Source organism: Rutilus rutilus (assembly GCF_951802725.1).
Source record: "Rutilus rutilus genome assembly, chromosome: 6".
Lineage (NCBI taxonomy): Eukaryota > Metazoa > Chordata > Actinopteri > Cypriniformes > Leuciscidae > Rutilus > Rutilus rutilus.
The window spans coordinates 13,794,875-13,813,774 of record NC_140214.1 but is presented as its reverse complement, the minus strand read 5'-3'; the positions used below and the strand labels follow the sequence as shown (position 1 = coordinate 13,813,774).

At 38.2% G+C, this 18,900-nt stretch overlaps 1 protein-coding gene across 1 annotated transcript; it reads right to left on the bottom strand.

Moving 5' to 3' along the window:
* Positions 1-800: 800 nt before the first annotated feature.
* On the bottom strand, positions 801-18,214 carry prmt5 (protein arginine methyltransferase 5). The gene is made up of 17 exons (XM_084410998.1): positions 18,056-18,214; positions 17,857-17,964; positions 12,381-12,499; positions 10,712-10,797; positions 10,235-10,369; positions 9,094-9,206; positions 8,847-8,896; positions 8,582-8,745; positions 8,348-8,509; positions 8,163-8,240; positions 7,226-7,284; positions 6,988-7,110; positions 6,255-6,430; positions 5,969-6,172; positions 5,748-5,858; positions 5,271-5,335; positions 801-1,482 (listed from the first exon to the last, which is right to left on the bottom strand). Exons 2-17 carry the CDS (start codon positions 17,952-17,954, stop codon positions 1,330-1,332), a joined length of 1,896 nt encoding a protein of 631 aa, XP_084267124.1. The 5' UTR covers positions 17,955-17,964; positions 18,056-18,214; the 3' UTR covers positions 801-1,329.
* Between the last annotated feature and the right edge of the window lie 686 nt (positions 18,215-18,900).

Below are 18,900 nucleotides of genomic sequence, written 5' to 3'. Positions count from 1 at the left end.
GTCTATGATTGTTTAGCTAAAATAATACCCTCTCTTAAATACATTTCAACAGCTACAGTGACTTCTTTGCTTATGACAATTTGATGTTTACATAAATGTTGTTCTTTATTCAGCAGTAAAATGTTCACGTAAAAATGTTGGTTCTGTTTGAGCATCCCGACCAGCACAACACAACAACATTGGCTTCACGATCTCAGATTTTCACTACACGATTATCCAGCGTATCTGCAGATTTTTTAGCTTTACATCAAATGTAAAGCCTTTTATAACCTTTTTAAAGACCACCTTCTCTGGTGCATTCCCGTTCATGCTGTGTCCACATTTGGATTTGGCACAGGTTTTACGCTGGATGCCTTTCCTGTCACAATTCCTGCTTTTTCTGTCCTCATATTTAAGACCCCTTGAAAAAGACTTTTCTTATACCGTTTAAGATTCTTATGACTTTAAATAAAAAAAACAAAAAAAAAAAACTAAATGTAAGAATTAAAAAATTGTATGCATATGGAGCATGAAATAATTATGACAAAAAGTCAATCTTTTTATCATAAGTATATAAATTATGATTAAATTATTTTGATTTTAAATGATTAACAATTAAAAATTGATAAGCAAATTCATCTAACTTTATTTTCTCACTTTTTTTTGGTGGGGAAAATAAATACTCAAAAATATAGAAGTGTAGGGGGGTGGAGAAAGAGTTTGTAACCCTAACTCTACAAAAGCATACAAAAAGAACTTGGGCTCAACCAATGGCTTGAGTTTGAGGCGGGACAATCATAACAAAGAGAAAGATCATCACATCATTTTGTATAATTTTTATTTATTATTATTCATGTTGTAAGATGTTATCAGGAAAAAAAACAAACAACAGTATAAAAGTATGGAATAGGTTTCCTAACATGGCCTGACTGGGGACATCATACTATGATTGTTCTAACCATGGGGCATTGGTGGGCAATAGGGAAATATGACTCACATAATCAGCTCTAGAAAATAATAAGTCTTCAAAAACTAACAGATGTTTTTGTTAATAAGTGCCAAATACTCTTAAATTCTGGTGTTTGAACTAAGAAAGAGCACCATGACAATCGCACTTTGCTTTAAAGGATACCTCGTAAGTGCAGTTTTAATTTCCATCATTATAAACATTACAGAAACGACCAAAGATACATCGCTGTCATGTACGATCTCCGTGAGTGTAGTTGGGCCCTTGAAACAAGATATTTAAACCTGCCACTTGACTGAAAATCAAAAAGTTGATAAACAAAAAAAACGAACAATAAGTCAGTGTAACCCCATGTGCGAGTAGATGTCAGTGTGGGAGTCTTGCTACAGGCCGATGGTGTAAGAGCGCCCGGCGGGGTTGTGAATGGCGGAGCATGTAGGCTCGGTCACAGCCCATTCATACCAGACCTTCTTTCCATTGTTACACCTCCAGAACCTCACGCTCACATTATCACCGCAGGACAGCGGGATCGGCTGCTGCACGGGGAGAGAGGGGGAAAGAAATAGGTGTTAGGATTACACTCCCAACGTGACTGTACGCTTTAGCGCATTAACTGTGGAGTTGATAAACTGCCACGCTTTGACAGTGCTTTACAGGCTCCAAACCGAAAGTTCTAACTGTATTTATGTCCATGACGCACTCTTACCAAATGGTATTACAAGAAAATGCATACATTGTGTGATGGTTTAGATAGCAATGGAGGACTGAGATGAAACACAGCAGCATTAATAATACAGTATCAGTGTAACTGTACCGATAGGGGCTGTTTACACCTGGCCACTTCATGCGTTTTCTCAGATCGGATAGCTATCTGATTTATCAAAACGATTCCATTTACACCTGGTCACATAAACGTGTTTTTGCTAAATTCCCACGTTATATGCAGATTTACTGGAGTGCACGTCACCGAAAGCAACAGATATGAGCTGCATTTGATTGATCATCAGCTAAAATTTCAAAATCAAAGACCGCAATAAGAGAGAACGGCAACAGCCGTGTAAGATCATTTCGGTTCTTTACTTTTAATGAAGATGATTGTGTGTTAAGCGTCTGCGACTTACTTTCACTTTGATTTGCGATAGCTTGCACGTTGGCTTGATGAATAGATGCTCATCTGCCGCGATGCGTGTTGCAGTAGCAATCTGGCTATAACACGACATATAGCCTATAACACGCTCTCACACGTTTATTGTTTAGCATTTTTGGGAGAAGTAAAATTTACATATCGTTAGCCTCATAGCATAATTGCCTAAGTCATATTTCAATGTTTTTGGAAAACAAGAAAAAACTAAATTTTTAGAAATCACATTGTTATTTTTTTATTGATATTATAACAGTACATTCAACCAGATGTGTGAACAAGTATGCAAAAAGAAAAAGACCCATCATCAATTGCCTAACAAATAAAAGTGACTTAGGCAGAAAATGCCATGACTTAGGCATTTTTCTCTTACATATAAATACAAACATAACATAACAAAAGTTGTTTTACTTTCCTAAATATAACCAAGATGTGTAAATTGCCAACCTTAACCAAGTTGTTTCTTAATGTATAACCTTAACCACTGTTTTCCTTTTCCACCCTTAATCGAAGTTCCACTCAGGTGCTGTCACGTCTCTGTTTGAGTTTAGTTCTGATTTAGTTTTCCCTTGTCTGTTCCATTAGGTAATATGTCTCACCTGTGCCCTGTTAATCACCCCATTTATTAGCTCGTTAATTTTGCCCCAGCTGTGTCTTATCTGCTAGATCTGTTTCCCCAGTGTATTTTAGCCATGTGTTTTCTTTGAGTCTTTGTTAACTAAAAAACGCCCCAACCTAAAAAACTAAACAGAGTAAGGGAAGTTGTCTTTGGAGGAGAATGTGGAAAAATTCCTCGTCTACTATCCCTCCTCTCATCGGCCCAACTGATCCAGAGCCAGTCGCCTGCGCGGCTGATCCAGAGCCTGACGCCTGCGCGGCTGATCCAGAGCCTGACGCCTGCGCGGCTGATCCAGAGCCTGACGCCTGCGCGGCTGATCCAGAGCCTGACGCCTGCGCGGCTGATCCAGAGCCTGACGCCTGCGCGGCTGATCCAGAGCCAGTCGCCTGCGCGGCTGATCCAGAGCCTGACGCCTGCGCGGCTGATCCAGAGCCAGGCCAGACGCCTGCGCGGCTGATCCAGAGCCAGACGCCTGCGCGGCTGATCCAGAGCCAGACGCCTGCGCGGCTGATCCAGAGCCAGACGCCTGCGCGGCTGATCCAGAGCCAGACGCCTGCGCGGCTGATCCAGAGCCAGACGCCTGCGCGGCTGATCCAGAGCCAGACGCCTGCGCGGCTGATCCAGAGCCAGGCGCCTGCGTGGCTGATCCAGAGCCAGACGCCTGCGCGGCTGATCCAGAGCCAGGCCAGACGCCTGCGCGGCTGATCCAGAGCCTGACGCCTGCGCGGCTGATCCAGAGCCAGACGCCTGCACGGCTGATCCAGAGCCAGGCCAGACGCCTGCGCGGCTGATCCAGAGCCAGTCGCCTGCGCGGCTGATCCAGAGCCAGACGCCTGCGCGGCTGATCCAGAGCCAGACGCCTGCGCGGCTGATCCAGAGCCTGACGCCTGCGCGGCTGATCCAGAGCCTGACGCCTGCGCGGCTGATCCAGAGCCAGACGCCTGCGCGGCTGATCCAGAGCCAGTCAAGTCACCGCTTCCTACAATGCCCCTTCGCCGACGTAGGAGGAAGAGGACCTGTCAGTCTCGCCAGAATCCGGAGGACGTACCCGGAGTCCTCGCCCTGTCGCCTCTGCGCCTCGCACTACCGGCCGCGCCTCTGTGTCTAGACAAGACAGTGTCATCGATTTCACTAAATCAGGATCTGATTCAGCTCTGGAGGCTTTACTGGCTGTTTCCTCTTCTATCTGTTGCCCCATGTCCACGTCATGACCTTCTTTCTTAGGTCTACTCTTATCTAAATCCTCTAACTCCACTACAAGGGTATCATCTTTATTTCCTGACAATAAAGCAGAAAATGCTGTTGAGTATTTTAACACAGTAAATCATGTTACATTCATAGGTTCACTGCAAAAAAATCTAAATCTTACCAAATACTTATGTCTAGTCAAAATGTCTAATTTCTAAAAAAAATCTATTTGCACTTAAAATAAAAAGTAAATGCTTAATTACTTCACTTGCCTAAAATTGCCTAAATGTCTTTTTATGGTGACGTTTCTTAAGTGTAAAGATTTGTTCTGACCAGAAATGAGGTAATATTTTGCTAGTGTTGGCTAGCTACTTCATCATATCTTCTTGCAAAAAATGTGATTTCAAGTTGAAATACAGTTTATAATCCCTTTCATTAACTGAAATTACATTTAGTATCTAGACAATTGAAGAAATATGAACTCTTACCAGATGAAAACGAATCAAACAGAAGAGCTAACATCACTTCTGGACATCTGTCTTCCCATGTTTTCTGCCATTTTGTTTGTATCAAAACTGCCTAAGTCAAAGAGATGACTAAGGCAGATAGTGTTTTTGGATTCTAATAAGTGTTGTGATTGGCTAAGAACATAGGCAGAAAGGCAGGATGATGCAGCAGTGGTTTGACAGTAAAGTTAGGCAGATATCACAATTTGGCCAAAAAATGACTTAGGCAATTATGCTATGAGGCTAACGATATATGGTTTCAACAACCAGATGCATTTACACTCCAGTTTACAGTTCATCTGGAATGTGGCCCAGACCACCTCCTGAAGTGGTTTGAGCGATCGGATTCAAATCCGTCTCGAATGCGTTTCGGAGGGCTTTTAACACCTGGTCTTTTCACGATCGGATAGCTATCCGATCACAGAAAACACATGAAGTGGCCAGGTGTAAACAGCCCCTTAGATAAAAGTCAATTAGAAAAGATAAACTGACTGCTAAGATGAAGCTATGTGAAAAATTTAAATGAAAAATTAAGGTAGCATGGCATGCATACTTTTAAGAGAAAGCATCCCAAAACGCATAGCGACGAATGGAAATGATGAATAGGCATGCTTTGATGAATAGAAAGTTCAAAAGCATTAAAATTGCATAACACTGTATTAACATTGCATAGCATTAACATTGTAAATGTCTTTACTGTCAGTTTAGATCATTTTAATGCTTCCTTGCTGAATAAAAGTATTAATTTCTTTCTATAAAAATCTTACTGAACCCAAAGTTTTGAACAGTAATGTATGCTTGCATTTCATTTTGTAAAAAAAAACAACAGTGTAAAAAAAAAAAAAAAAAGGCCTACTGTCTTGCACTTACTTTCAATGGGAACAGGATGGGGAACCAGGAGAACATCCCAGGAGAGTGTGTTTCAGGTTTTATACCTGCAAAGATGAAGAAAGAGATATTAAGCTGTTGAAAGTACCACACTAACAACACTTTTGTTCAGTAAATCTGATTTGATACAGACAATTTAAACACTTTATAGCTACAATTTGATGCATTCTGTGTAGATTAATAACCATTTGGATGTAAATGTGATCCGCCCTCATGTAAATTAGATTTTAATGGCGATCAAGTTAATAAGGCAATGATTCTTAAATTACCCTCTCCCAATAACCATGCCAATTTGTGGCCATTAAAATACTCAATGTGGTAACCCAGAAGTTAACTTTTGTTTAAATATAGTCTGGTCATGCAGCAAGTGTGAATGAACAATGCAAGCCTTACATTGTGAAATGGGCCTTTAAACTGACCCGGTGTGCGCCACAAACACTGCTACTACATGAGACTTACTGAGTGTGACATCTTTGTAGAGTGTGGCCTCGAAGTATCCAGCAAAGCCGTGAAGCACTGAATTACATCCCACGGAGAATCGTAGACATTGATACCGGTTATTATTCATATCTGTGCAGGGTATAAACCAAGAGTTAAAGGCTCAGTAGAAAGTGTTAAAAAAAGAAACTAGAGGTTGGTCTTCTTGGCATCTATGTGTCTGTCTCTGCATGACCTCATACCTGTGGTAGGGTGTACGAAGGTGAAGCATGGCTTGGGGTCTGCAAGTTGGTGGAAGTTGTGTAGTCTGACAACATACGGTGTCTCAAAATGACACTCTGGGTCTTTGTCCCGTTCCCGACAGCCTCTGACTTCATTATATAGTTTAGATGAGGACAACGGAGCCAGGAAAGACGTGTAGGAGCAGGGAATGCTTACGCCACCATCTAGAAAAAAAAAAAAAAAGCTGATCAAGAGATGTAAAATAGGGCGAATTAAAACAAAGACAAAATTTATATCATCCCAAACCTTTGAGGAAGTGCTGCGCTCCATCAAGGCACTCGGGTGAAAGCTCATTGTCTCCGAATGACCCTAAAAGCTCGCTCACAATGATATCTGCTTTCTCTGGAGCCGTCCATTCCCTCATGTCACATGACACAACAGTCACTTGATCACCCCACTCCTCAAATTTCCAGTTCTCCAGCCTGAGAAAGTGAAGGGGAGAACAAAGCTCTGCTGATTTCCATGGACATTATTGCATTTGAAATCCCGTTATTTTTATCTTTGACTGCATACTGGGTTGAAGTTGAAGTGTCTAATTTCTGTGCAACTTCTACAATTTTTAATTTTGCACAAAAAAAAAAAAAAAAAAAAAAACACACACGTCACCTTTAAAGCAAACATCACATTTGCTTATTCTAAAAAGGTTCAAGAAATAGAAGTAATCTGAAAGTAAATAGTTTTAAAAAAAATACATTTAATTTGAGCTCATGTGACACTGAAGACTGGAGTAATGGCAGCTGAAAATGTAGCTTCACAGGAAAATAATAATTTTGAAATTATGTTAAAATAGAAAGCAGCTCTTTTAAATTGTAATCATACTTCACAATATTTCTGTTTTTATTGTATTTTTGATCAAATAAATACAGCATGGGTGAGATTTCTTTCAAAAACATTTTTTTTATTTTTTTATTCTAGTATTTTATTGGTAAAGGAAAGGGAGAAAGGAAGAAGTGTCTCACTTCAGTGTTAAGTTACTTACGTGACTACAGCATTAGGGTTCTTCTCAACAGCATATACACGCAACTTCCTCTTAGCCTGGTTTGCAGCACGAAGTGAGGCGTTTACCAGTGGACCACGACCTGCACCTAGTACCATCAAAATCCTGAAAAGAAAACTCAGCGTTGACATAGTCTGCCAAGCAAACATCATATTCTCAGCAATTTTAGTTAATTAAGAACTGACAAAGGGGACACCTGGTACTGTGTGAAGTCACTTACTGCACATTGGTTTCCATCTGCTCTTCAGGAACTCTGTCTAGCAGACATCTATATACAGCCTGTCGGAAAAGATAATTCACCACAATTAACAACAGTGGTAGTAACAACAGTTCACGCTACATATTTGTTTTCTCAAGTGGTGCCTTTCCATCGCTACAACAAAGGGTGCTGGTTCACAACAGTTCACAAGTTTAAGGTCATTAAGGTCAAGATTTTGTTTCTGAAAGAAAAGATCTTGCTCACCAAAACTGCATTTATTTGATCAAACGTTATTACAATTTAAAATAACCTTTTTCTATTTTAATATATTATAAATTGTAATTTATTCCTGTGATTGCAAAACTGAATTTTCAGCTTCATTACTCCAGTCTTCAGTGTCACATGATCCTTCAGAAATCATTCTAATATGCTAATATGATTTGGAGCTCAAGAAACATTTCTTATTATCAGTGTTAAAAACAGTTGTTCATTTTGTGGAAACTGAGATACATTTTTTTCAGGATTCTTTGATTTTTTTTTTTCAATAGAATTTCTTTTGTAACAATGCAAAAGTCTTAACTGCCACTTTTGAAGATTTTATTGTGTCCTTGCTGAATAAAAGTTAGCTTCTTAAAAATAGAATAATGCCCCCAAACTTGTGAACAGTAGTGTATGTAATTGCTAAGGTGCTCTGAATGTTTTTAACATTTCTATGTAGTTGCTCGGGTGTTTCCTTACAACCCCAAATAAAAATATTCCTCCTCAACACTATTATATTGTGATGATCATGTATGGCTGAGTTCCCTCCTTCAATGCAAGTCCATGGGATTTTTTTGGCCCATTTTATTGATAATTGAATATAAGATCTAATGATGCAACAAACAGCTCTAATGAAAATGACTAACTGGTGATCAACTGATAAGATTATGCTTTCTATTAGCAAGTCCTTTTAACTCACCTGTTGGTACTGAGAATATTTGATCGGATCCTTTTCAAAAACTTCATACGTCTGTGATTCCAAATTGTCCATTAAAGGCTGACAAAACAATTAGGCATCACATTAGTATAATCGAAACCAAAAGAATCAATATTGTGCTAAAAAAAAACGCACAAGGCAAAAGGTTTACGCTTTGGCAGACACACCTGGAGTGGTGACTGTAGGTAATCTTCATAGCCTTTGGCGAAGAGCTCGTAGGCATTAGGTGATGGACGGTTTTGGTTGAGGTACTCTAGATACTGCAGGTACGAGCGCAAGTCTTTCTCACTGTGGCGATTCGCCCCTGTGAAAATAAACTGAGCCTCCAGCTGAGGAGACCTTAGATAGTTAGATAACCGCACTGAGTCTAATGAATGTGACATAATATGGGTAACATTTACCTTGAAGAGGCGGAAAAGAACTCGCTGGTGGGCTTTTGAAAGGACCGGAAATCCTTTTTTATTGGTTAAAAATATGCTGGTGGGGAGAATGGCTGCTTTGATCGGCTCTCCAAGCCACTTGTCGACCACCGTGTCAGATGGCAGGTCTTCTCCGATCTCAATTGCTTCACACAGAAGAAGAAAAAAAAACTGAGTGTTTGCATTCACAGCTTCATTTTTAATAGACAATTATAAGCACTGGACATTTGAGCTTTTATGCTCTTACCGAGGCAAATCCTCTTGTTATAGTCACAGAGTGTTCTGAATGAGTGCCACCTGAAGAGGAAACGGGAAATGAAATGAAGAGGCCGAAGATTGCTTTGTACTTCATGCAACCGAGTGATTTAATTACACAGCAGACCCAAATATAGACTAGGAGAGACTGCCACATCCTCGATGGGATGTTTCATTAGATAACTTATTTAATATCTATACTTTTAATTGAACAAACGGCTTTGTTTTAGCTGTCTCACCATCCCCAGGTCTTCTCATCATTGCTGCCATCGTCTATTGGTTTAGACGGCTCGTTCTCAATGAGATCTTCACGCGTGTCCTCAGTAGACAACAGTGGAACTCGTATCCAAAACTATGTAATTAAAAACAAACCAATTTATTCCTAATCAACTAAGAAAGCAGCATTACAAGCAATAAAAGAGCAACCAACTGAGAAAAACCCAATGGATTTGTTTCTGCTTGCACACTGATGCATCACAAGAGGCTTAGCATTATAATTGAGTTGATACTGTGTCCTTATTGGAACAGAGGTTGTTTCTAATGAACAAATGTTTCTAATAACTTACTTTCTAATAAGTAAGCATGACAGGAAAATGTCTGTCCTGAATGTACATTAAGTGTGGAATTAATGGCATTTAGACTATCATTACAAATCATAAACAATTAATGCAGTCAATTAATTAAAAATGGTAATTAAATCACATATATTAATATTTATAATCTATATGATCCTTCAAAAATCATTCTAATATGCTGATTTGACATTTCTTATTATCAATTTTGAAAACAGTTGTGCTGCTTTATAGTTTTGTGGAAACAGTGATACACTTTTCAGGATTCTTCTATGAATAGAAAGTTCAAATAAACAGATAATAAACATTTATTTGAAACCGAAAGCCTTAATTTTGTTGGTCTACACATGATAATAATTTCTGGCAATTACATAAAATCTTAATGTTTATTCAGTGTCCATGAGCACTGCGCTTAAAAGATAGTGTTTCAAATTACAAACAGACGATTTTTGACTTATAAAAGCAATTATTTGGATTTAGACGGCACTTTAAGTTCTTAACATTAATTTTTTTTATACAATTAAGCACATGAATGTGTTAATCTGACAGCCTCGTTAAGTATTGCAAAAGGATCTTATCCCTTGACCTTTATGGATAATGCATAAAGTATTATTTTAAATAACAGATGGGCAGCAAGCAAAAATGATAATTGGTCTATTCACACCACTAATTAAATTTCCATCAGTGAAAAAAGGGAAGCAGCCAGAACGAAGATTGTGTGTAAATCATAGGCCAAGAGTGTATACATAAAAGAATAATGTGTTTCGGAGCATATTTGTTTTCATTCTATGCTACAGACTGCCATTACCATGCAAGAGTGATGTCCTGTGTGGATGTGGTTGAGCAGGATTCGAGCCAGGTTGGCATAGTGCGGACCCCTTAGAGGGATCATGAAAGCTGGCAGCCCGAGATAAGCACAGAAATTGAGCTCCTGTACCACCGCCTGCAGCAAGGGCACAAAAGACATTAGAAGGAGAGATCACATCAAAATAATCAACAAATCTGCTTAGCTTCCTCTCTGTTGGGCAGATCTCCAATAAATGGTCCTCGTTTGCATCCGACTCTTGATTACATCTACAATAATACTGCAGTCTGTTTGAAGGAGCCCAATCGGGTCAAGATATTGTACACGTAATTTGTGACAACAGTAGGTTACAGCAAATTAATATCTGCCTAATGAATTGAGATTAGATGAGGAATGTTTAAATAAAAAAATTATATATAAGGACCACAAACATATAGATAATTACAAAATAATAATAAACAGAAGACAGTGTGAACATACTGCTTCTGAATTCCTGCGCTCTGTGGTCAACTCTGAGTCGGTCTCAATCCAGGAGGACAGCTTTCCCACGATAAGTGTGTTCCAATCTAATGAAGAAAGAATGTTATTCTTATTATATTCTTAAGAATCTTATTATTACAAAGATTTAATCATAATGTCTACGTGCATTAACTCTGTAAATGTAATTACACAGAGTATCATGGATAAATGTAGAACATGTTAGTTATTCAAGCTTTAATTTCTTAAAAAGGAACTTAATGAGAAACTGATATTAAAGGGGTCTTATCACACAATCTTTATTCCTATTATTTTGTCCCCTGAGGTTCGCTTAAAAGCTAGTTAAGGTTTTTGTGGCAAAAATAGTCATGATTTAGGTTTCATGACTGCTTTCCAACCTCTTTTTGACCCTTAAAATTGAATAGATCACTTTTAAGTCTCTCTTTGAATGTGAAATGTGGCTTCACCGCCAGGGTACAACACTAAGCCCAAAATTTGTACTTGTCCTGACAAAATGTTCACTGGCTCCACCACAAAAAAGTAATACATAAATTAAAAAGGCCTAGTTATTGTCTTCATTGTTTTTGACCCATAGTCTTATAAGGTTGTGTGACACTAAAAACTACAAGCCTTAACTCATATAAATTACAAATATTGTTAAAGACAAGTAAACTGTCAGTAATAAAATAAGGACAAATAATCAAATTACAAGCAATAGCACAAATACAATAGAACAAACATACAAATAAAATAAACACAGTTTTTCATGTTTTCAGTTAAGTCTAACAGTAATTTTCAGGTAGAGAAAAATAATCAAATGTAAAATAGCACAGAATAGTCTTCACTGTATACATTATTTATAGATTCATTCTTATAAAAGTTATTCAGTTAAGAGCAGCGAGTGACTTTTTTTTTTAAACAAAGACAGCAGAAGGTTTATTGGGCTGCTGTCACTTTAAGAGCTGCATGGATCCAATATACTGTTACACATGCGTTTTATTTCTCAACTGTTTAGATTCATTTACGATATAACAGACTCCTTTTACTAGGATACTCGCCGAGACCGGCAAGACGACGTGAAAGAGCTTAATTTTGCATTCGGACGCTGTCTGAGAAGTGGCTTTTTGGGCACGTGCTTCGGATGTGCGTGCACACAAAACTACTCTCACTATAGAATTGAGTTCTCTTTCGTGTCCTCTTGCACTTGAATATCTAAATTGGCAAGGCTTAAAAACACATGCAAATGATCAACTTTTGTGATGCAACACTGGCCCGATTGGGCAAGTGACACTTGACCGCATTTTACTCTTATCATTAATTAATCTGGTGTCAGAATTAATATCTATACAAGTTCCTCCAAATTATCTTACTGTCACGGGGCAAGTTTCGGAATACAGACTAGTCATAATTGATGTGTAAACGTGGGCGGCCACATGTAAGTGATTTCTTCTATCTGACATTAAAAAAAAATGCTGATGTTTTTGAGTTCTGAAAGTTACAATATGTTTTTAATGATTGATATCTATGATACACATAATTGATATATGTGTACATGGATATCCATCTTTCATATATCAAGAAAATTTCTAAGTTATGACATGACCACTTTAAGAAAGTTTCTAAAAAAATGCATGTAAATATTCACTCATGCAATAGTTTCTTTATATCTCACCTCTGCCACATAACAGCAGGTCAGAACGAGTTTGGGCTCCGGGTCGTGACTTAGCAGGGTCCAGTTCAAACTCCCGACGGAACCGCGGGTGGAACAACGGCATGCACAGGAAATCAAAGCTATAGGACAGAATGACATGTATTTAGACAAACAGGCACACAAAGAAAACAGATATTGGCTGTATTTTATGTTTAAAGTTAATGGAAAAGTCTTCAATGGGGAGAGAGGTCTTCAAATGTTGTTTTGGACTTTATGGATCTTTGCTTAGGAATCAAAGTATATATTTTTCAATTCAGAAACACAAAGCTTGTTTGGCATCACACACAAAAAATTAAAGTTTATAAATAGAGGGATAAATCATTGGTGTTATTCAGCTGTTAAATGATCATCAGTCATTCCAACCTCTCCCCATCAGACTCACAATCCCATCAGTCGATGAGGTCAGACCTTTTAATAATAATGCATGCATCTCTATTCACCTTTCCCCCCACAAAGCCATCTTATGGAATAATCCAGATATTAAAATTAGAAATGGATAAAAAAAAAAATGTAATAAGTGGTTTAATAATAATAAGTTACATTTATATAGCGCATTTCTCAGCACTCAAAGCGGTTTACTTAGAAGGGGGGAATCTCCTCAACCACCATGGATGATGTGACGGCAGTCATTATGCGCCAGAACACCCACCACACACCAGCTTACTGGTGGAGAGGAGACAGAGTGATGAAGCAAGCCAATCAGTGTATACGGGGATGATTAGGAGGCCATGATGGACAGAGGTCAACAAGCAAATTTGGCCAGGATGCCGGGGTTAAAGGAGAACTTTGACAATGTAAGAACTAAAGATGGAAGAATTTGGGTTATGTTTGATGAGGCAAAGTGTGTCATTCAACGACTGAGTCCCTGGGACTGTTGTAGCCGTCACGCTATTGTACTTCCAAGCATTCTTGAACACCACCAGTCATTGGATGTACCAGCAGAAGAGACGGCAAGATGTATCGGTGTGTCGCTAAGGACAGTCCGACGAAAACTTGCACATGATGGTTTAAGGTATGTAAAAGATAATGTTGTGTCAGTGTTTCCAGAAAGAATAGCCTCTCATGCCTTGAACAGCCTGCACGCGTTTACTTCAGCGGTCAATCGCATGACTGACGTTATAGTATTATATAGAGCATGTAGAAACATTAGGCTGGATATTTACTACAGTTAAGTTGGTTACGTGAAGGGGGGAAACTCTCGAATGTATGCGAGTGCTTTAAAGGGCAGTGAAGTCGAATTTGTTAAAATATTATAAGATAATTGTATTATGTAAAACTTTTGTGTGATACCTTACTATGATTAAAACATGCATTGTTTTTAGGAAACGTGACGAACACCTCCATTACGAATGAGGAGTTGGATAGAATATTGGCGGAAATACACCACAGATACCCCAATGCTGGCTACAAGATGATCTTGGGACACATAAGATCCAGGTAACTGTGTATGCAAAGTAGGAAATGTAGCAAGTATTAACATTTTAATCATCTAATGTCTCATCCAGGTTTGAAATTAACAGATTTAAGGACGTCTTAGGACGGCCCGACGCTACAGTGTACCAGCTCCCAACAGTGTGTGGAACATTGATCATGGGAATCATAAACTTATTCAGTTGGTGTTAAGCATTTCTAAAGGCTAGCTCGACCCTCCCTCCTCCTCATCCGCGCACTAACCCCCCAAACCCTTTTTGTTGGTTATTGGCTGGAACAGTTTGTTATGTTTTGTGGTGCGGGTTAGCCCAGTTTGTTTTTGTTGCCGTTTGTGGAGCCTGGGGTGTCTGCAGAGACTGTGTTTTTTTACAGTGTGTTCAGGGGACAGGCAGCTAGCGGATGGTGAGAGGTTTGCTGTATGTGACAAAAAATGTTTCGGCTTAAAAAAAACGCATGACATCGCTTAGAGCACCTTTAACTTTACCAAAGAAATGCTTATTAACACCAACCAAATAAGTTTATGATTCCCATCAATGTTCCACACACTGTTGGGAGCTGGTACACTGTAGCGTCGGGCCGTCCTAAGACGTCCTTAAATCTGTTAATTTCAAACCTGGATGAGACATTAGATGATTAAAATGTTAATTTTTGCTACATTTCCTACTTTGCATACGCAGTTGCCTGGATCTTATGTGTCCCAAGATCATCTTGTAGCCAGCATTGGGGTATCTGTGGTGTATTTCCGCCAATATTCTATCCAACTCCTCATTCGTAATGGAGGTGTTCAAGTCACGTTTCCTAAAAACAATGCATGTTTTAATCATAGTAAGGTATCACACAAAAGTTTTACATAATACAATTGTATTATAATATTTTAACAAATTCGACTTCACTGCCCTTTAAAGCACTCGCATACATTCGAGAGTTTCCCCCCTTCACGTAACCAACTTAACTGTAGTAAATATCCAGCCTAATGTTTCTACATGCTCTATATAATACTATAACGTCAGTCATGCGATTGACCGCTGTAGTTAACGTGTGCAGGCCGTTCAAGGCATGGGAGGCTATTCTTTCTGGAAACACTGACACAACATTATCTTTTACACACCTTAAACCATCATGTGCAAGTTTTCATCGGACTGTCCTTAGCGACACACCGATACATCTTGCCGTCTCTTCTGCTGGTACATCCAACGACTGGTGGTGTTCAAGAATGCTTGGAAGTACAATAGCGTGACGGCTACAACAGTCCGAGGGACTCAGTCGTTGAATGACACACTGTGCCTCATCAAACATAACCCATCCTTCCATTTTTTGTACAACGTCAACCACAATTATCCGCTGCATTTGCAACGTCTTCCCTCAACTGTTAAACTCTTCTATATACAAAATGATAATTGAGAGGACAATTTCTTTCGCAGAAATCAGCTAACAGCTAACAAATAATCCACAATCCCTCTCCAAACACGTTCAGATTCACCGCACATTTTGCGTCGCTCGAACCCGTCTTCAAACTCCCGCTGTAATGACGTATAGTTTCTCTAACTGTCCAATGACAGACAGTGCGTGTTACATTTTAGCAGAGAATGTCTAATAAGGCGAGAAGTTTCACTCTCAGTACACTTCCGGCTTCTGAACTGGTTGCAGTTCCTCTCTGATTCCATATGAGGGCGCTCACAGGACGAGTGCAGAATGAATGGAGGTCTATGGCGCTATACCAATAAAAATCCACTTTTCTCAGGATATCATTTTTTGTCTAGTAATTTGAATGCTGTATTCGAAAGGAGATGCAAATAAATTACACATTGCTGGGTGTTAGATTTTTTTGAGTCACTTATTTGCTTTAAAAAGTCTTTTAAAGTGTCAATGACGTCATACACATCGTACGACCAGAGATACTGCTTTACGGCAATCGTTCAGTCACTTTGGTGCTTTCGCGCTCTGCACTTTGTTTTCTCTGGAGGCATCGACAACACAGCTGACACAGGTAAATACACGTGCTAGAAGAGTTTTTGTTTTGTTTGTTTCTGGTCCCGCTTCGGATGCCACGATGCCATCAAGCGGTATCTCTGGTCGTAATCAGTCCTTCACTGACCAATCAGCGTTCATTAGCAGAATGCTAGCGTGTTATGGGCAACAACAACTCAACCTGTAAGAAATCGAAAGGACATAAGTACTCGTTCATTCAACTTTCGACCTAAAACCCATGTTGAACTTGCAAAATCTACAATCAGATCTGAGATTTCTCAACTGCAATCGGGTGAAAGAGACAAATTTAGCTGTCTAGCCCCATTGACTCCCATTCATTTTGCACTCATGGCGATCGCCCCCAGTGGAACTCTGGTGGTACTACAACCGAAATTCGGTACAACAGGGCTTAATAGGGAGTGGGCAGGCTCTCCGTAGACGGGCTCTGATTTTAGTTTAGCGCTTCAAATTGAGGCGAAAGTTGATTGGTTGCTCCCACGTGTGTACTGTCCTTAGACAGTAAAAAAATACTGGGTACTGTCCAATGTTTTTTTTTTGTAACTCGATTGACAAATGGATAAATAAAAGCATTTGGCAAAACGACAAAGAAAAGCATCTTGGAAATAGAGAATGGAAAGGTTTGCCAAATGATTTAAAAAAGAAAAGAAAAGCGATTTAACATGTGCATTTTAAATGATTTATTAATGTGCTTTTTATTGTTTTATTAATCTACGTTTAAAAAACTATTTTAAATTTGTCTATTTATTCATACATTTAAAATGTTTATTTATTTATTTATTTATTTATTGTTTTATTAAAATACATTTAAAAACACGAATCAAATAAACAACTTTAAAAATGTCTATTAATTTGTCCATTTAAAAGTGATTTATTTATATACATTTTTATGTTTGAATTATTAAATTGATTCTTCATTTTATTTTTAAGTGGCACTTGACTTAATTATAAATACATAAATAAATATACGAAGAAATGTAAAAAAGCAAAAATACATAAATAAATACATAAATAAATAGACAAAGAAATGTAAAAAAGTACAAATAAATGAGTATTTATACTTTTATTTCCTTATGTATGTATCTTTATTTTTTTTTCACACTTTTTTTTATATATACATTTATTTCCACTTTTATTTATTTCCACATTTATTTATGTATATGTTTTTATGTCTACATTTATTTATTTCCACATTTATTTATTTCCACATTTATTTGTCCGTATGCTAATGAGGGGGGCGTGTTTTACCTCAGACATCAGCAATCGAGCTCAGAGTGGCAGTGCTGAAGCTTTGAGGCCACAGTGACACAATAAATGTGGAAATAAATAAATGTGAAAATAAATAAATGTAGACATAAAAACAAATATACATAAATAAATGTGGAAATAAATAAAAGTGGAAATAAATAAATGTATATAAATTAAAAAAAATGTGTGAAAAAATACAATTATACATAAATAAGGAAATAAAAGTATAAATACTCATTTATTTGTACTTTTTTTTTACATTTCTTTGTATATTTATTTATGTATTTATTTATGTATTTTTGCTTTTTTACATTTCTTCGTATATTTATTTATTTATAATTAAGTCAGCTTTGGCATTCCATACACTTCTCCATATACAATCACCTCCACTTTAAATAACAAATGAACAGAAGCAGCATTCAATAATACTTCTGCCACAATTGCGCTGGAAAACGAACGTCACATCAACACGATTGAATAAGTCCATTCAAAAACATCTATTAAATAATAAGGCGAACTTATTTAATTTTTAATACTCATTCTAGAGATATCCATAAAGGTTTCAAAAGAAAGCCATACCCTACTGGCAAAAATGATGTGCAGACTCATGTGTGCAAAGCAGATCTGGAAGCCGCTAAGCTAGCAAATGCTCATGTGCATCACGTGCAGAGACCTAGCCGAGTGAACTTCAACTGAACACACTTCACTTCATATAGGTTCAATTCTGAAATATGTTTTCTTAGTTACTGCTCCGAAAGCTCCCCTTGCTTACCCTAGTTTGGCGACCGCGGCGAGGGTATCCGCCACTTCGGGAACACAACTCAAATCTCTCCCGCAGGAGACCCTGCTACCTGCACTGCCGGACGCCATCGTTAGGAGACTGGATGGGAGGGAAAATTAAACTGATAAGAGGACTATGGAGAAACTGAAGTCATTTTGGCTCAAAACAAGCGTGCCTGCACTCTAGCTACCATATGCGGCGGTGGATCCAAAATGGTGATGGTCTGAATCGCAGTTTCTCTTCTCATACGACTCTCGCGAGACTTCAGAATCAGAACGAGGTCAGGCTACGAGGCAGACAGTACGTGATGCAGCAGACTAGAAAGAAGCGAACTTGAATTTGCTCCAGTAATTTTGAGATAATGTTTAATTAGTTTTAAGGGATTGCGTCGTTTATGTAATAATCAGCTTGTTTTTAATACAACAGGATTATCATTATAAACTGAGGATATAACCACGGCAAGGACGCGTTATTTTAATTGAATTGAACACTTTCCAGATTAAACCCGTCGTATCCCAAATGGATTTTGCACTGGAATTTTACAGATAAAAGAATAGGCCTATTTGAGGGCTTTACTATTGCCTTAAGTTGAGTAACTCTCAAAAACATAATATTAAATGAGTTATTCACATCACTTACCACAGGGGATGTGAAATTCACTTTTTTATTCACCAACAGACAAACTGGCTAGGCCTACTACATTTTTAAGTTATCGGTCATTCAGAACTATTAGCCAAAACAAAATCAGAAAAAAATATCAGATAACAAACTAGATTATAAAACCAGAATCCACTTTACTACTTAGATTAAATATTTATTATTAAATCTGATTGCCATACTATACACAAGTCATTTCATTTGAATTCAGTGTTGTAATCCACATGGTTTAAGTCTACTCCTCGTAAACCTTTTTGAGAATATTTTGTGAGATTTGCATTTGAGCCTTTGTATGTGTGTGAATAACAGACTGAGCTCATCTCAGCACTTTTATGATTATGTTTGAAGAGTCGCTTCAGTGTTGTGCCTCAGTGATGA

Coding starts and splice junctions, on each gene's coding strand:
- prmt5 (XM_084410998.1), bottom strand. CDS start 17,954: ATGGCGTCCGGCAGTGCAGGTAGCAGGGTCTCCTGCGGGAGAGATTTG. Junction 9,207..10,234: donor CAGGACATCACTCTTGCATG/GTAATGGCAGTC, acceptor TTAATTACATAG/TTTTGGATACGAGTTCCACT. Junction 8,510..8,581: donor TTCTTTTCCGCCTCTTCAAG/GTAAATGTTACC, acceptor AGGTCTCCTCAG/CTGGAGGCTCAGTTTATTTT.